The sequence below is a fragment of the Helicoverpa zea genome, chromosome 22, assembly GCF_022581195.2.
Source record: "Helicoverpa zea isolate HzStark_Cry1AcR chromosome 22, ilHelZeax1.1, whole genome shotgun sequence".
Taxonomy (NCBI): domain Eukaryota; kingdom Metazoa; phylum Arthropoda; class Insecta; order Lepidoptera; family Noctuidae; genus Helicoverpa; species Helicoverpa zea.
The window spans coordinates 5,939,915-5,959,253 of NC_061473.1; the positions used below are offsets into that span (position 1 = coordinate 5,939,915).

Consider the following 19,339-nt stretch of genomic DNA (forward strand, 5'->3'; position numbering starts at 1 on the left):
ATTTGGAACACATTGTGGAATTTTAAAAAAGAACATTAATTTTTGAACATGATTCGAAACTCCAGAGATGTGTTCCAAAATTAAGCTCAGTATGAGTATACTGGCCAGTGCCCGTGGTCGTGGTCGTGACTCACCGCTATATTGTACTGGTAAGACAAGTCTGATGGTGAGACAGTGATGCTGAGATTAATTTCGGAACATAACGCAGAAAAGGAGGAGGTCCTTTTTACAGTTGTGGCAACTTTTCACACAACTGATAAGTTTTTAGAATTCATTTTCGATGTCATTTGCTAAAAAATAACACAAATGCACTGTGGAGTATCAGATTCCTTGTAATATGTCCTAGTTTGCTACTCGCATGGTAAATATTGGAGAACGTACATAAGTAATACTTCGCTATTGCCATAATTTATTAGTAACTTTGTTGTTCCAAAAAACTTTGTTGGAGTTATGAGGTCTTTTAGAACTTACTTGGCAACATTGAGTCCTCGGAAGAATTTGGCGATATCCTGATCTGACGACTGCCACGGCAAGCCTCGTGCGCGAACTATGCAGTTACCGTCTATTTCATCGTCTTTTGAGCTGAAACAATACGAATTATACGTTATTTAAGTTTGTTTTATGATAAGTAGGTAATGTAAAGACCTACTTTTAATATAATTGCTGCGTGGTTGTCCAAAAGAGTTACCGCGGCCCTGGTACACGAATGGCTCCAGAAGGAACAAAGATAGGTTTAATTAAATAAGATCATTTGATGATTTAATAACAAAAAAAAATTGGTGCCATCAAACTTTTTTTTTCTACCTACTTTGTTTAACTTTTGACTGTAGGCTTAGGCTGAGTACAGATTCTAAGAGTTACCACGGCCCTGGTACACAAAGGGCTCCCGAAAGAGCAATGATGGGTTTAGGCCAGTTAGTAGTCTGCACAGCAGGAGCGGCCATCTCATGATTTTCCATTTCAAACGAAAAGTCCGAGTACAAAAAGGAATTGCCTACTAATTCTTGACTTTATTAAATAAAAATCACTTTAATTTTTTTTTTCTTAAATGGTTCAATCGTAACTTACTTTCTCACGCATAGCAAGAGCATAATTTTGATAAAACGTTTCGAAACAATGGATAAGCAACGTATAATTCCGCTGCAGGTCGCATGACGTGCGACCGTACAGAATGCATCGTAAACCTGCTTAGGTCATCATCGTTATTATATTTATGATTTTGTTATTGCGTGTGCTAAATAAATGTTGTGTTCTAGGTAGCACTTTTGAGCTGGGTCAGCGGATTTAAACGAGTGAAGCTTCCTATATACTTAGGTAATATTTTTTTAAGAGACGATTTTTCAATCACCAGATAAAAAATACCTGAAGAATAGATTATTATTTCATTATAATACATAGTTTTATAGTTTAGAAAATATGTCATATAGAAGACAACTGGTGATTGAAAACCTAACTTAAAATTATAAACAAAGAAGCATTGCAACTCTACTGTCTGTTTTCTCTTATAACACTAAAACATAACCATTTGGATAGCATTTGGCATAATAAGAGACTGCAACTCTTGAGAAGAACTCATCATAATTTTTCATAGCGTTCGTGTTGTAGTTCTCTCAAAATATTCATTCGATTGGGTAACACTGAGAAGCTATGAGTTCGTCACTTGATTAATAAACCATACTCCCCTACATATCTGTATAAAATGACCTACAACGCATCTAATGGAATATCCCTAAGCTTATCTAAGAAACAGCTAATTATAATATTTACTACATAAGTACAAGCACTTATCAATCGCTCTTGTGTAGAGCAAATCGGAATATTTATACAATCAATGAATGATAGTGATGCACTTGACCTAAACCTTTACTAAATATACATTATAAATAGCTTGTGCCAGCGGCTACACCCGTTTCTCTAGCTCCTGCAGCCGGGTAAAAAGCAGCCTGTATGTTATTCTGACGTATAAATTACATTTAATTTTCATCAGCGTTTTTGCGTGAATGAGGAACAATCATTCATACATACTTTCGCATTTATAATATTAATAGGATTAGAAATTCAAGTTCTATGATTGACTATACTTTACTAACGTTTTCCTTCCTTATCTGTTATGGAATTGGAAAACCTGAGGAAATTGATGCATTCGATTGAGAACGATAAAAGGTTTTGATTGGATAACCTGTGGTGTTGTTAAGTAATACTACTGGCTTGTGCCACTGGCTGGCGGTTTTAGAATTTTAGAGCCTCTTATCGTTGGTCTACAGGTTAGTCTGCAGTTTTATAGTGGTAGCTTTTTTGTTTCATTTACATCAAAGCACCTACGATATGCCTTTGCAAACGACGGAGTCTCAATTTCAGTCCTCAACATTGTTATAATAAGATAAGCCTACCTAATTATCAAGTTTCTAATTCGCATCTTTGACGCGCCACTTAGATAAATGATCTCGTCAACAAACTACACTATTTCTATTTTATTATCACTGTGACTCTTAAAAAACATATCAATAGAAGAATTACAATAATAATTAAAAGTTTCAGAAGCTTTATCTTCAGATACCTAATATTTTATGAATCCTTGGACCCGAAATGTGATAGCAATATCGCAAAGTGTTCGGATGTTACAAAATATTCCATTGAACTGATATTGACCGGAGAAGGCGTAATCGACTGTTTTTGATGTTCTTATTTTATTTTAAGTTTAACTTCGTCTAATAATATACAAGACTGTATTGATAAATCTATACTCATATTATAAAGATGAAGAGTTGGTTTGGACGCGTTAATCTTAGGAAATACTGGACTGACTATAAAAATTATTTCAGTGTTAGATAGCCCATTTATTGAGGAGGACTATAGGCTATATTTTATGACCTTGTGTACGCACGGGACGCAGGTGAAACCGCTGGTGGAAGCATAGGTATACTAAAAATAATGTGAGACAGGAATTTGTACCTCCACTCGCTAAAGTATGTAGCTTCATTGGGAATTGTCGCGTGAACTGACCACACAATCGTACAAGATATGTCATTTATTATAATAATATAATATGAAATACGTGTGACGGTCCCAGAGAGACAATGTCCATTATAGCAAGGGCTGAATCACAACATTTGAACAATGATGTTACGACAGAACATACGAATTGACCATGCCACAAAAGGGGTATTAGATGTCGGCCATTCCTTCTATTTTGCTGAAGAATTTATTGTAGTGTTGAAAGACCTATTCAAATTATATTCTTTGTAGGCGACACGAGCAGGGATTCTGATAGAAGGTTTCTTCGAAGGTGACATATTTGTTTCTATTGCTGATGAACTTCTTGGAGCAATCATCATTGAAAAGGTTATAAAAAAATATTTCTTTATCGGTGACACAAGGAGAATTTTTGACAGGAATTTGAACGGAATAGGGGATATAGTTACAGTGTTTACACTTACTAGTAATAATTGAAAAGTCAAAAGCAGAGGCGATCTTTTTAGGAATTTGCTAACCAAACAATAAAAAAATACTAATATTGATTTACTAAAGAATTTATTACAGTACCCATTTGGTATAGAAAGGGTTATTGTTATGTGATTGATTATTGAATTGAATTTCTTTGTAGGTGACACGAGGCATGAACCTATTCTTTCAAGCAGGTCTTTGCACAGGTCTTAAAGGTTACTCATCTTATTATGTTTTAAAAGAATTCTTGGAAGGCGTGAGAATTGAATGGACTATGGAACCTTCTTTGTAAATGATACGAGTAGACCCTTACAGGAATTTCCTTTGAACAGGTAGGGATTACTCATCTTATTATGAGTACCTACTGATGTAGAGGGCATTATCAATATAGCTCAACAACGCGCATACCCAAGGAGAAGAATATGGGCGAATGTGCTTTGAGAATCCTTCTTCGTCTGAGAGGAGGCCGGGCACAGGCCAAACAGCAGTGGGACGGTATAAAGGCTGTAACAGTAACAGTGCTTTGAGAAGCATTTGCCCAGCAGTGGTGTTTGCCTATGACAACGACGATCAATAGAAAAAAAACTGCGTCCCCTACTGCAATTTCTCTAAACACACGACTTAAAATGCTCGTTACGGATCAATAATATCGCAAACAGCGCATTCGAACAGCAAACGGTTCTACGCCGATTTGTATTTGAAATTAAAATTGGTTGTGTTAGCCTTATCTTTCCGCGAATGGCCGCGGTGACGCATCGATTCAGCCAGTATTTCAAAGAGGAAATGGATTAAACTCTTTGGTACAAACTTATAAACAAACGACAAAAAATGCAAAATTCACACTGCTACAAGATCCGTTCCTTCAATACATTTAGTAATGTTGTAAGTGTCAATAGTTTTGTTGATATGAACAGTTCCATATTTTGATAGGTGACGTGTAATACAAGAATTGTGGGAATCGGAACGTTTATTGTTATTCACTATGGGTGTTTTGTAAACTTTGACTTTGTTGTTTTTGACATGTTTTTTTCTGGAATTATATTTGGCCAGTTATGTTTTAGTGCGTTGTACGGTGCAAATAGTTTTATAAATTTTTGTTAGGATTGTTTAAATCGTTCTTCTAAAACTAGGTTTACGTCAAATTGATGAGAATCATCATCTTTTATCTCAATGGTTGGGGTGGAAAACATAATGTACTTATCCGAGGGTCAGATTTTATTTATGATTAAAGCCTCTGTAGATAACAACTTGAAGTTAGTTTAAACAAGGAAGACATCACTTATAATGACATTTGTAACGCACATAAGATCATTTCTAAGTGATAAATATAAGTAAATATATCATCAAAACGCTTAATCTAAATTAATTGGACTGATTTATATTTATCTGTTAAATCCAGGTTATCTCTTATCTTTTAAATAAAAGTATGCTATGATTTTTATTACGTTTGATGTAACAGAAGATATGCAGTGATTAACTACTATCAATCAATGATCATTAGACCTGTTTAGTTTTATAAAATATACAAGATTTTATTGATGGATGTTACTTGTGAGGTGACGTTAGACAGAGGTGTATGGTAGAAGAACACATGATAATTAATTTCTACATTAAAGTTTTTCATCACATTTGACAAATATACTTTAGGGTGGTACTTATACACTCATCAATATCTTGTTCAAGTTGGATTTTTCTAATATTTATTTCACGTGTTTTATGACAATTGTCAATTCACGATTTATTGCTTGCAGCTTTTGATTTGTAAGGCATTCATATTTGATCAAATCTCAGTGTTTCCAGTATATATGAAATTATACAGTGATCAAAAGAATTTCAACCAAGATAAATACATGATTCATGTAGGACTACCCTCAATCTTTTTATTTATTTATTTATTTATTAAAGGGTTTACCAACAGCTTCTGTGTAGATAAAGCTAAGAGTACAATTTCAGTTATTACTGGGACTTACACAGTCGCCAATTACAGGTTAACCAACATACGCTAAATAATGATAGAATTTAAACTGTAGAATTATACAAAACAAAACACTTCTTATTAAAATTAAACTAAAACTAAACTTGTTAACTAATAACTAAACTAAACATCATGAGATAAAAACTTAGGGTAACTAAAAACTATAATTTAAAATAGAGTAATAGAATAACATAACAACATTACATTTTACGTATCATTTTGTCGATGTTGCAATTTTTGGGATTCCAGTAATTGGCCCTTAAAGGTAATCGGTATCGGTAATCGATCTTATTAGATAGTTGATGTTTATAAAGTAAATAAAGAGGATCATCATCACGTAGACTAGATCAAAGCATGATGTTGGGAGTTTAATACTTGAAGTCCCAACTATATAGTCATGCCAGGTTATCGGGGCCACATAGCGTGAAAGACTCTGAAATCGCCAGTTCCCCTTGGGCAAGCGTAGTAATGAATATTCTTAGTAATTCTTTGTGTGAAACAGATTTTAGTGGCGGTAGACGCAGTTTACTTTAGTTGGTTCACTTTGACTCATCTTGAAGTCACAGAGCGACAAATGTATTCGATCTGTCTATCCCATAAGTATAAGGCCTAAGTTCATCGACAACATAAACGTTAGTTTTTCCTATAACAACAATTTACTAAACTTGAGCGTGAAGGTTCATAATAAACAGTTCTGTTAAGAAAATTGACATTTATGTTGCTGGTGATCTTGAGGCTAAGTAATATACCTAAGTCTGACGGTTATCTTCTATGTCCAACAATAGTTGTGAATATAACAACATCAGCTATTGTGGGAGATAGTATTTACTATAATTACTGAGATCTCTCTGCGGTATCAAGGTTACAGGCATTTGAAACACTCAGCCGTACTGTAGGTAGTGCCTGATATGTAAAGATTTGCTGTTAAATAGATCGGTTTTATATGTTCAATATAAAATATTATATTAAGTCATATAATATTGCATATAAAAAATATAACAGTATTGTTTTGGATGTTTTTATGTCGTGTTATTCCCCAAGGAAGCATATTAAGCCCTTTAATCTTTCGCTTAACAAACACTGGTGTATTATTGTTACATTGCATAATAATAAGGATAGTTATAATGCCATGTCCGTAATTCCGGTAGCCTAGAATTACAACCAACTCAGCAAAGAAAATAACGTGCACAAAAGTGCATTTTTTGCATATACAAAGTGCATATCTAGCCTCGAAGTGTTTGCTGACTGCACAACGTGTATGTTGACAATTTCCAATCCGCACAGTTTGTTTGCCGTTGCGAAATTTGACGAATAAAGAGCGGCGCACATTTTAGACTTTGCGACGCAACTGTTGTTTTGTCCACGGATATTTTGACGAAGCAAAAATTTACTTGATAATAGTGACATGTTGGTATGTATTTTCAACTAGCTGTAACTAGGTAAGTACGTGCTGAAAAAAGTATTTAAGATTCGTTGCCTTCCGATTAGAAAAAGCTTATTAATGAAATATTATGATCAGATTAGAATCTAGCCGTACTAACTTTTCTTAGGGTGTTTTGTAATTTGCCAGTATTACTATAAGTACTTCCGACCAATTCTTTCTAACACAAAAGTCTTCACAAATACCGGGAGTGTCGTCAGAATGCGCCCCATTTTTAGCACTAACACCGTCTCGAGTTTCAAGCACCGCAGCGCTCGCGCACGATAAATCTTACAAATGTATTCCGTAGAGGTTGGAACTCGAGCCTTATCGTATGAGTTTTTATTTCACTCAAAAAAACCAGAGACGAACTGTGAGAAGGTGCAAAAAATTATCGCAGGTTTCAGTTTGAATATTTCTTTATTTGCATTTGAGAATAGAAGTCTTTTTAGTTTATGTTCGTGACTTGAGAAAACGTTTGATCTTGCTTGTCATTGAAGGAACTATATGCAACTGTGTTATCAGCTGTATTTGTTTGAACTTTAGCTGATAATGCACTTTGTGATGTTATTTTAAGGATGTTTAGTTCAAGATCTTGGGGTTTAGCTTTGGCTTCTGTTTACTTATTGACTTTATTACTTGGTCTTAGATATAAATTACGTATAGTCTACTATACTATATAATAATTGTTACATTTATGGGCTATCTTTGATATGCTGACTGTCGCTTGTACCAGTATTCTTTACAATGCACATGTCATGTCATTAGCAGATAAGTAAATTCGAACAGCAAACGATGTGTAAAAACTTATGACAGTCTAAACTGGCTAAATTATCTATGTCCATTCAACTTTAAGGGAAGATTAAGGATCTTGAAAAGTATTCTACCTACACATGCTACTCATTATTCAAGTTTTGCAAAAAAAAAGAGATCATCATAGGCCATTTGCTTTAGATATTGACTGATTGATTTTAGCCAACATAAATCAATGTACTCTATAATAGCCAGTCTTAGGCCTTAGACTTCCTAATGACTGCACCAGCGATCAAAGGAGAAATTGACACAAAAACTGGTCAGTTTTTTGCTAGTACACATAGATGACTGTTCTTTTACATGTTTACATTATAAACTGAAGATGTTATATGATACTATTGTGCTATGGGAATGCCATTTTTATTCCTAGAACCGTAGGGTTATGACTGTTATGAGTCGTCACTGTCAATGTGCTTGTTTGCCCTTTCGAGGTCAAAGGGAACAATTTGGTTTATAACTTCAGTTTTTGGAGAACTAACGGGGTCTTCGTGAGGTTATTATTTCTAAGTAAGTGGTTCTTCTTCATAAAACGTAAGCAAGTAATTTTAAAGAAATTACTGAAATGAAGCGTGACAACGCCATTAATAATGAATTACCGATTGTATATAAAATTTAAGTATCTAGTAATGCAGTACTTATTGACAATTCAAAAGAAAAATGCATAACTAACCAAATCTAGATACGGCTCCGGTAACAAATCAAATAAAGCTAGCATGAAAATTTCAAATATTAGACCTTAACGAAATACCAATATGAATGGGTTGCAAAGCAAACTAATTATCGTAAAGCTATCAACCGCTCACCTTGTTATCTAAAGTTGCTGCCGAAGACCGATAAAAGTGTAAAAGAGTCCCGAAAGCGTACCACTTTATCATAAAACAAACACTTGACAATCCTGTGCTGCTTATCGGTTATTTTTTATTGCACTACCACGGGCAAGGAGTTGACGCGTTCCAAAACATAAAATTTCAAGATAAGACGGTATTGTTTGTTTGACTAGCGATCGAGACGTCCGCTCCACGCGTCGGTCGGGGACGGAATGCGTTAACGTGACGCTGCGCGACACTTCACTTGCGCAGGAGTTGATATGGCCTGTACTATGAAACTTGGGTCGTGTGTTGTTCTGTAACTTAGTTTGTTCTTGATCGATTCTCATTGCTTATTGTGAGATCATTAATGGAATGTTTCTGATTAACGGTGACTTAAGTATTAGCTGAAGTGGCTCTCATAAAGAAGTAATCTCGTTGACATGATGAAATCGATGAGAATTATGATGCTGCTAATAGGGTTGCAAACATGATAACAGAAAACGTAATAAAACTTAAGATAGCCGAGACCCTGACATAACCAGACCTTGGCAAGATTCGGAATTAAGAACACACGCTAATTCTTCAAACCTTACGTGACCGTTCCGTATCATTGGATGCACACACACAATGCATATTTTCTACATAATTCCAGTAGATATGATAGGAAATAACATGCATAATGAAAACACAATCAAGAACATAGATTTCTATAACAAACAGATAAGAATTCTACAATTGAATATCTGCAGGAGATGAGAGATAACTTAAGCATACAAATATAACTGGATCATTGTGGAACCATAGAGAATTTGATTCTTTAATGAAAGAAAAACAATAAACAAGCAAGGAGATTGATGATTCATACATTAGTAGTATAGTTAATAGCTATTTGCATCCAATAGTACTACAAGATACTCCTACACTATAGGTACCTAATTGTAAAAGGCCGCTTTTGTAAAAACAGTAGAGGATAATGGGGATTTTTTTACTTTAATTTTTTGAATGGATATGGATGCTTGCATTACCATCAGCCCTTTTACTGTCGACACACGGGCCTTTCATACAGATGATAAACGAAACGAAATGTGGCAAGCGAGGTGGACTATCACTTAAAAATACCCAAAAAAATAATAAGATAGAAATGAGGAAGAATTGAAATGAAACCAATTATCGGGCCTTCAAGGAATAAACGATAACCCAAAAAAGGTCAAAAACGATATGACCCAAATCTAATCGAATGCAAATTTTGGCAAAAATATTAAGCATCATTTCTAGTACTTACAATGTTTTATTTTAATCCTTAAGAACTAGTATTATAGGCAAAATACGATAGTAGGTAACCCTATCTGTCAGTTTCACGCCAGAACTACCGAAACGTTATAAATGGAATTTGATACACGGGCGGTCTAGATCCTGGGAAAGGACATAAGCTACTTTCGATCCATGTGCAGGAAGAAGTTCCCTCAGGACGCGGGTGAAACCGCGAGGAACAACTAGTAGCTAATAATTGTCAAGTGAGAATAGATAATGACATTGACAGAAGTGCATTTTATGTATTCACTATCAAGGTCTTTGAAAGTTGTTTTTGGACTTCATAAATTTTATACAGAATGACAACTGGTTAGTAGTGCACTTACTAATGTAACATAACAGAGGTACATTGCATTGTTACACTATATTATAATCTGCCTAGCCTTTGCCCAACTATGTCGGGGTCTTGGGGTAAGCTTCCAGTCTAACCAGATGCAGCAGAATTCCACTGTTTTACATCTTCAGTTATATTATCTGGGCCACCTAATGCTGAAATAAGCTAATGAAACCGAAAATGAGTTAAAAGTAGTAAGGGATTTTTTTTTTCTATCATACATACGTAGTTTATTCAAAAGAGTATAATAACGATTTGCCTTAAATAGGTTCTTCGTTACATCATACGTAAGTTGTATATGGAGAATGCAAAAAGAAAACGTTATTTAGTGCTACAGGGCAGCAGGTGTATCGTAAATAGTATTTTGTCTTTAGCTTAGTAAGTAATAGTAATCATTTATAAATGTTATTAGCAAATTCTTTGTTAGCAAAACAGGTGAAGGGTGCAAGTGATAATGTAGAACTAGTGGTAATGTAGTCACTTTTAAAAATGATTCGACAAAAATATGGATAATTGTATGTTATGTACCTACGTATATTATCCAATCTTCCAATTGACTTTTGTTGAGAAGTTTAAAGAAAAGAAAGTATCTGTTTTATGTCAATCAGATAAAAATGTACCAATGAAAGCATAGAACTTTTTAACCCAAGAAATCAAGGATAAATATCTATAAGTACTTATCTATATGTAAATTCATCTTTCATTTGCCTTTTATTGAGAAATTTTGGGAAATAACCTATCTTGTATGATAAGGTCACACAGGAACCAGGAACTTAGGAACCCATAGCAGCAGTGTACCCAAAGAAATCCCCGAAATCCAATCAAGACATTGAAATTCGTCACCAATATCTTGGTACGGGGTCGCGTTGGGTTTACACAGCGCTTTCAGCGAGTGTCAAGTAGCAACACAGCTGCAGAATCAAAAAAGGCGTATCTACATACACTTTATATGGCGCATACGACCTTTTCACTATGGCTGATAGTACACGTGCGACAAATATTGTTGATACGCTGTTTTTATGTGCTGTTCAGCTGGATTATTAGTCTGTTTGAAAGTGGGGTTATTTCATATGTAAAGTTATAGGTTTTCAATGTTCATCATTACCGGATATGGGCTGTCTCATATCTAGGTATTGTGTATTTGTTATTTTGAAATTGAGGATAATAATATGTACTTCATAAGTAGTGATCATTTTTGCCTGGAAAGGACTGTTTCATATTAAGGAATTGTCTCATGTATAAGAACTATGAAGAGCATATTTTCCTGTTTCGTGCTTTAGGATCCATGAAAGGGTACTTGGGTATGATTTCATTACAAATATTGCGAAGCTGAAAGATTATCTAGTTTTTGAATTGGACTGCGATAACCTCAGACTCTGCTGTTCTTCTCTTCATCGAGAAAGGCTGTAAGCTACCAGTTATCACTGGAAATGAGATGTGAAGTGAGTTAGTGTGTGATGAAGTGTACCTTTGATCAAGTCGTGCCTCTCCATCACATTCACGACCTACGATATGCAGCACCCATTAAGACCGCTCAGATCTGATATAATGAGTAATATCTGTATCAAAGTCCAATACAAATGAACCCACGGCTGATATCTGGCGTATCACCCAGTGGCTGATTGAATGGCTGTAATGACCTAACTAAAGTCCGTTTAGACCCTTACTATAGTCTGTTTAGAATTCACGTGCGATTGAAATGCTGCAAATAGCTTACGTAGATTGTAATGCAATTAATATTGCCAACATGGTCTCTTTACAATAGAGAGAGTTGCCATCATAGGGCCTCAAATCAAATATCATTGATACTTTAGGTACCCTTCAAAAAGAGAGAAAATATATTTGAAGAGTTTTTAAAATAAGTAATCATGCTATTTCCTGCTTGACATTTATTATCCTATAAAATAAATAAATTAATCAAAGTATATAGGGTTGTTTCCAATTTTCGAAAATCTATTTAAATAGCTTCTAAATAATTTAAAGATCACCCCTCCTATGATTTTGCGTCTTAAATCTCTTTACTTTTTATGTATTCGATTTTTTTCTATTTTTCTTAAAACATTGCCCAGAAAACGCTCGATCACGTGACTGTGACGTCACAGTATACTATGTGTTCCTTTACACTTTGCACATCTAAAGAGAAGAAACTAATTAGAAAGAAGTCATTGATTTTGAAATTCTAACAATGTATTCTTATAATATAGATACAAAAACAAATATTTTAAACATTTACATTATTTTTAAACATTGGGCACAAAAGAAAATACCTGTAATGTTTTGAGTTGTGTACGCGATAAAATAAAACTGTGCAAAGGAACGTAAAGTTTGTGTTTGTTATTGAGGTTATATTTGTGTCATCTTGGTTATTAGCAAAGAATTGAGCGACAAAAAAACTATCAGCTTTCATAAATCCTTTCTCCATAATTCTTTTCTAACTTTCTTTCGCTCAAATACAAATAAAAACTAAAGAAAACATCACATCAATTCTCAGTTTATACCTGTCATAGACTGTCACTGTCAAATACTTGTCATTGTCAATGTAAAGTGACGACATCGGACTCGATTCGCCGTTTTCAAGGGCATGACGTAATAGACGATAAATTTAAATTTCATTAATTTTTTAAAAATTATGTGGTCAGTTATTATTAATATAATATAGCTTAACGTGTTTCTAGTTTTGTTAACTTTCGGTGCATATACAAATTTTTAATTGACTGAATACTAGGAAACAACCCTATTATAATTTTCGTCGTAATTTCTTTCGCAGTAGGCAGTGTTAAAGATTGATTTTATTCTAGCAGAAAATGACAGAAAGTTTTTCAAATCCAAAAAGTAGGTAAGTACATTTCTAGTACAAGATATTTTTTCCCTGTACGCCTACTGCCCAGTAATCGACAGAATAGTTTATCTTTATCAATACACCACTATCAGTACTACCTGACTTGTAATTACTACAGCGTATTTTGATTTAATCTGTTTTCTGATTGATAAGAAAACATGGAAAGTATGACGACATAGTGATTGTCACAGTTTCGAAACACGATGCATTCTGTATCACACTTACTCTGATTTGTAATTAGGTATGTAGGTATGTATCATTGTCTGTCTTTCACGCAGAGTTTTAGTAGTGATAAAGCTCACATGAATAAGCTATGTGTGAGAAGTAGCTCCCTCGGGACGCGAGTGAAACCGTTGGTGGAAGCTACCTAGTCGTACTACACTTTCAAGCGAGAACTTCTCATCTGATTTTGATGAAATTTTATAGTAATCTATTCTATAGGACGACAGAATAAAATTGTTATACGTTGCTCCTTATTTCTTCATTCTTTATTATATACGAAACACTAAAAAATACAGAAAGTTTATGTATAACTGTACAACGGAGAGCCATACCCAGAATTGGGTTCTCTTTACAGCCAACCTTAAAGCGATTGATTTCCTATTCGGCTGTGGGAAGTAGTTCCCTCCAAGTACAGGTTAAATGCACACATATCATAGTCTACTCGTTAGGTAACATGTTTCCTTCTAGACTTGCAATAAATGATCAGTAAGTCGGACTTTATCGTGTTCCAGATAACCTGCTGTCACCTATTCGTAATTAATTTGTGTTTTACTTCAAACTGGATTGATTTATTAGCTTCTGTAAGTTCCTTATTTTAGATCTGGTTGGATCCGGTTTGGAAATGTTTGCCTTTGGAAATGTTTGTAAAAATCGACTACTAAAAATGTGTTGTTTATTTCGAAAATGTTTGGCCGTTTGTTTTTATCATTAAGACTCCAAACTGCTGAAACAATTTGAGAATGTGAGAATGACTACTGTAGACTGTAGGTAGGGCTGCCATCTCGAATTTCGCCAAACCCGGACAAACATTTAAAAAACCCGGACATTTGGCGTAAATAGCATTTTTTCTCCGAACGAGTACGATTTTTTTTAAACAAAATAACACCTAATTTGTAATCCATTTACTATTAACATATACTTAAATTCAATGAGGTGTTTCCTTACATGAAAAGTGTCCGGGTTTTCCCCGGACACTTCTTGAAACCCCGCCCGGACGGCCCCCGGACGGCCTTAAAACGAGGACAAATCCGGGGAAACCCGGACGGATGGCAGCCCTAACTGTAGGGGAGTTAAATACATTTTCAAATTGGGTAAGGTTCCAGGTAACATAGGATCTTTGATTACCATAAGCTACATTTTGTTCGGATATCGGACATTTTATGCGAAACGTGGGTGAAACCACGTGAAACCGCAATTCTGTAATAAAGTTTGATTTAGATGCTAAGCTTTTTTTATCAGTTTCAAAAACTAACTTCATATTTTCAGCTAATTCTTGTTTATTCGAATTCCCGCCAATCCGTCTATCTGGATAGTGATACCGTGATGGTAGGAAAGTTCACTGTTTATCTGTCACCTTACGTCCTCCGTCAACCTTGGCAACTACTGCCGGTTAAGTGATATCTATAGCAATATTAAGAGGAGAAAGATGTCTGTATTCTAAAATTACTGGATTCTGATAATCGTCAAAATTAATCTAAGTAAGCAGTTCGTGTTTGCTTGTACCATATGAGTAAAACGGGCAACTTTGAAAAGTTATTTCAGTTTTAGGCTACTTTTTTCGAGTGCACAGAGTGAGTAGGTATCCCCATGGGATACAGGTGAAACCGCTGGGGCAAGTTGGGCATGAAACTTGAACTGTAGTCGTTTCCAATGCTGCCGATGTTAAAAACAGCAAAGTTCAAGTAAATAAGGGCACTAAACGCCTATTTGCAACATATTGCTCAACACGTCTTATAAGGCGCTGGTAATACGTGTGCGATAGTAATACGCGTGTAATAGTGTTCTTAAAACTCTGTTTACTATTATGAATTCTTCAAGTTTCAAAGTGAACAGTTCTTTAAGAAAAAGTAACGTTTAGGTAATCATCAAATGACTCCTCCCGCTGTGGGTTAGCAGCGGTGAGGGAGTGTCGGACTCATACTGACTAAAACCCATCGTGTTCCTTCGTAGGCCTTTTGTGTACCAGGGCCGCGGTAACTCTTTCGTTCAACCCCGCAGCCAACTTTATTGGGCCCTAACCTAACATCACTGTTTGTATAATGTGTAAAGAATATGGTTTATAAAAGACAAAAAAAAAACTCACCAAATGCCAGTTTCTAAAACTAAGTCCACAGTCTCGGGTAACTCTAACCGGAAACCTGGAAAATAAGACAAAGCAATCATTAATATTAAATAGAACATAAAGTTGAGTAAAGTTTAACATTGTTTAAGAATATGAATAATTATCTTATTTAGACGTCAACTTCTATGGCAAATTCATCATCATCATCGACCTAGCCATTACTTAATTATGTTAAGGTCGACTTCCAGTCTAACCGGGTGCAGCTCAGTGTTTTACATGGACCGACTGCCTTTCTGGCCTCCTCAACCCAGTTACCTGGGCAATTCGATTCCCCTTGGCAAGACCGGTTGTCAGACTTTCTATCTTCCGACTACCCGAAACGACTGCCAAAGATGTTTAAATGACAGTCCGGACCCAACAATTTATCGTGCTTCTCTGAACACGGAGGAAATCATGACAAGATGGTCACCCTCGTACTGACCGCACCAAGCGTTGCTTAGCCTTATGATCATTTACCCTTGCTGCTGTAACTTACAGCCTGTAAGTTAGCCACGAGCTCCGCAAGGTTCTTCTATGACGAATTGTATAATGTAAGTTATGTATAGATAGATAAGATATAGTTCTGCTTACCATCAGTGATTATCCTTTGGATAATGCTGGCCATGTCTTTGACTTCGGCTGCGTAGAAGTTGTCTCCGCTGTACGGGCTTATACCTAAATCTGATTGCAATAGGGTTAAGGTTTTATTGTGAAAAAGAGCAGTTAAGAACACTAGATAAACACAGAGTTAGCAAAAGAACCTGTCAGAGATAAACTATGTACCAGTATGTATGTATCAGCTGAAGAGTTAATTTATTTGCTTGTTTTTAAATATCACTATTCTCAGGAGTTACTATATCAGTGTTAGATAGCCCATTTATCAAGCAGGCTTTGATATAAGAGGATTTTGCCGCGCGTATACTCTCGGGTTTTCTACGAGGGAAAACTTACGGAAGGCAAAAAAACTGTCGTGAAATTCTTGTTACGAAGAGCAAAGATACTAGCGCCTCTACCGGCCAGTCATAGAACATTTTTACCTCGGCCTGACAATAATGACTAGCAGTTAGCCAATCCGCTAAGTATAAGCTAAATAGCTCATTTCCTTGACAGTAATAAGTAAATGGTATTGAAGTAAGTACTGATTAAATGGTATTATGACGCCTTATTCATTAAAGTTGTCGCAATGTTTTTGTGCGTAGAAACGATATCATAATTACTTTGTTGTTTTTTGCTATGGCAATCATGCGTTTGTAGGTTTGCTATGAGCAAAAATTAGGCGCTACCATTTTGTAGGTAACTTAATGCATCTAGTGTTGTAAGTTAAAACAAAAGAAAAGTAGTTTCCACACTATCTTTCGTATTGGGACAAATATTTTTTTGTTTTTAAAATTTTACGTTATTTTGTTCGGCAAGTACCTTAACTCAAAGCTAGGAGAAGGAAATAGATTTAAGTATGTACCGTAGGTTACACGTTTATACACAGGTCATGTAGGTATCAGTATCACCGAATTTTATCCGACTTCCCAAAAAGGAGGAGGTTCTCAATTCTGGTGTTTGTATTTTCTGTTTATCCTCACAAACCTCTTTTTTGAATTATCGTTTTTTCTAAACAAAAACCCAAAAAGAGTCATATGTTCGAGGGTTCCAATATTTATAGTTTTTTTTTGTAATAGAAAAGGATACAATTGAGCATATCAAGCAGCGACCCCGGGTGATCCGGCGGCGGCGGGGGCGGCGCGGCTGCGCGCGCGCCTGCCACCGCTCGCAGCGTGTAAGCGCGCACATACTCCTTGCGAATATCGTGGAAACGCGCGTAGTATGTGGGCAGGGAGAGGTCCTTGCTGCAGGCTTCGGGGTGCAGGCATTGTCTGTGGGGGAAAGAATAAATAAATTAGGTTAAGTTGCCATTATCATCATCATAGATTTCGTCAAATAACTTTACGGCTCCTAGGTTAGCCATTTAATATATAGCCGCAATAGTCGCCATGTCAGCCGAAAGACGTCGACAAAGTGCTGGACATAGGCCTTCCCCAAGGTTTGCCAGTTCGCACGATCTTCGGAAACCCACATCCACTGCTGTGCAATAGTGTTTTGTTCATACTTTTGCGCAGTTAATAGTCAACTTCAGCGCGGGAGAGTTTGATAAAATGAAGCCAACGAGTTTGTAAAACTTTTATGGCAAACAACTGAATTGACTGAGACTGAATTTGATATGGTAATAGGGTTAGGGGGTGGGACCCTGAAGGCGGTTATTTTTATTGAGTTCGTCGAGTACCTAGCTAACGATAGATCATCACTACTAACTAACTTAGTTCGCATCATATGATGGCATACATAAAGAGATCTAAAAATACTTCAACCAAAAATAAAAAAAATCTAAAAATAGACACAATCAAAGACAAAAACCCGACACCATCGACATATCCATAGACAAAAAAAAAACAGCATTGTCGCCTTCTTGAACAAAAACTTAAAATAAACGCTTGAATTGGAATCACCATAAATTTCCTTTGCCATTGTATAACACCATAATTTCCATATTGATGTAACAGATAAATGTACGAGTAAATAATGCCATAGATTACCGCGTATTGAATATAGCTTGTGACCTCTGAACGGATATGCGCGGAAACGATTTTTTGTCACGTTTTGGGAAACTTAAATAATGTATGAGTTTTGGTGTGTGCTCATTTTTTGTGACGAGACGTGAATGTAATTTAGAATAGATTTTACATAGGCTGATAATTTCGTTTTTTTTTTGTTGGTTTCTAGAACTATTATTCTAGTGCCTTAAAATCAGGTCTAGTTATTAGAAATTATCTTCAGTAGTCCCTTTCACACAAAGAAATCTAAAATATTCTATGATTAAAATCATAGTTTATTTTAATTCCGCTTTTGCCTTTTAAAATAGTAGTAACCACATCGTCTTTAATTCATTACAATTTGTAGTGCATTTATTTATCTTTCAACATATTATTTATATTTTTAAATATTAGATTATATAAGAAAGTAAAAAAAACATTTAAAAATATAAAAAATAGATGGCCACCGATATCGGGCACAGGGTCCAAGGTACCGGTGGTTAGGGTCCCAGAGACAGAAACCTCCTCACAATACGCGCCGTATCAAGGAGTACTGCCTTAGGCGCCAGGTATACTGGTGGTCACAGGAGATTGCACAGCTGCGCATCACATGTGTGGAAGTGCGCCGCCAGTATGCCAGGTACCGAAGAAGACGCCGTCGCTCCTTTACAGCGACGGCCGAAGAGGCGGAACTCTACGAGGCCTACAGGGAGGCAAAGAGCGCTCTCCAGCTGGCCATCGGGAAGGCCAAAGCAGAGGCTCAAAGGGAACTACTGGCGACACTAGATCGTGACCCTTGGGGTCGCCCCTACCGTATGGTCAGGGGTAAGTTGCGCCAGTGGGCTCCCCCACTGTCCCAGACTCTGCAGCCACAACTTTTGGAGGATGTGGTTAGCGCTCTATTCCCCCTGAGACCGGAGCATAACCCACCCGCCATGGTTCCGCCTTGGAGCATGCTCAACGCAGAGGTCGACGACGACGACGTGCCCGAAGTGACCCAGGTAGAGTTGAGAGTGGCGGTCACTCGTATCAAAAACACCGCCCCAGGGCCCGATGGCATTCCAGGCCGAGTATGGGCTCTGGCCATAAAGGCTCTCGGGCCCCGACTTGCAGGACTCTTGAGCGCATGTCTGCAGCAGGGTCAGTTTCCCCACCAGTGGAAGGTCGGAAAGCTGGTCCTGCTCAAGAAGGAGGGACGCCCCGCAGACTCACCATCTGCCTACAGGCCCATTGTGTTGCTGAATGAGGTGGGAAAAATCTTTGAGCGAATCATCGCCGACCGCCTTATTCAGCACATGACCGGAGAGGGGCCAGATCTGGCGGACAACCAGTATGGTTTCCGTAAGGGGCGTTCAACAGTTGACGCGATCATGCGCGTGAGGGTCCTGGCGGAGGAAGCAGTCGCCCGGGGCGAGGTGGTCTTGGCGGTGTCGCTCGACATCGCCAACGCGTTCAACACCCTGCCCTGGAATACCATAAAGGAGGCGCT

The 19,339-nt window shown here is 36.7% G+C and overlaps 1 protein-coding gene across 1 annotated transcript in view; it reads right to left on the reverse strand.

Moving 5' to 3' along the window:
* Nucleotides 1-19,339, reverse strand: part of LOC124641659 (RNA-binding protein fusilli) — a 103,367-nt gene that overhangs the window by 25,158 nt on the left and 58,870 nt on the right. The window contains exons 4-7 of the mRNA XM_047179829.1: nucleotides 16,952-17,136; nucleotides 15,860-15,949; nucleotides 15,251-15,305; nucleotides 472-582 (exon numbers count right to left, since the gene is read on the reverse strand). Coding sequence (XP_047035785.1) covers nucleotides 472-582; nucleotides 15,251-15,305; nucleotides 15,860-15,949; nucleotides 16,952-17,136 — 441 coding nt within the window. The remainder of the gene's footprint in view (nucleotides 1-471; nucleotides 583-15,250; nucleotides 15,306-15,859; nucleotides 15,950-16,951; nucleotides 17,137-19,339) is intronic.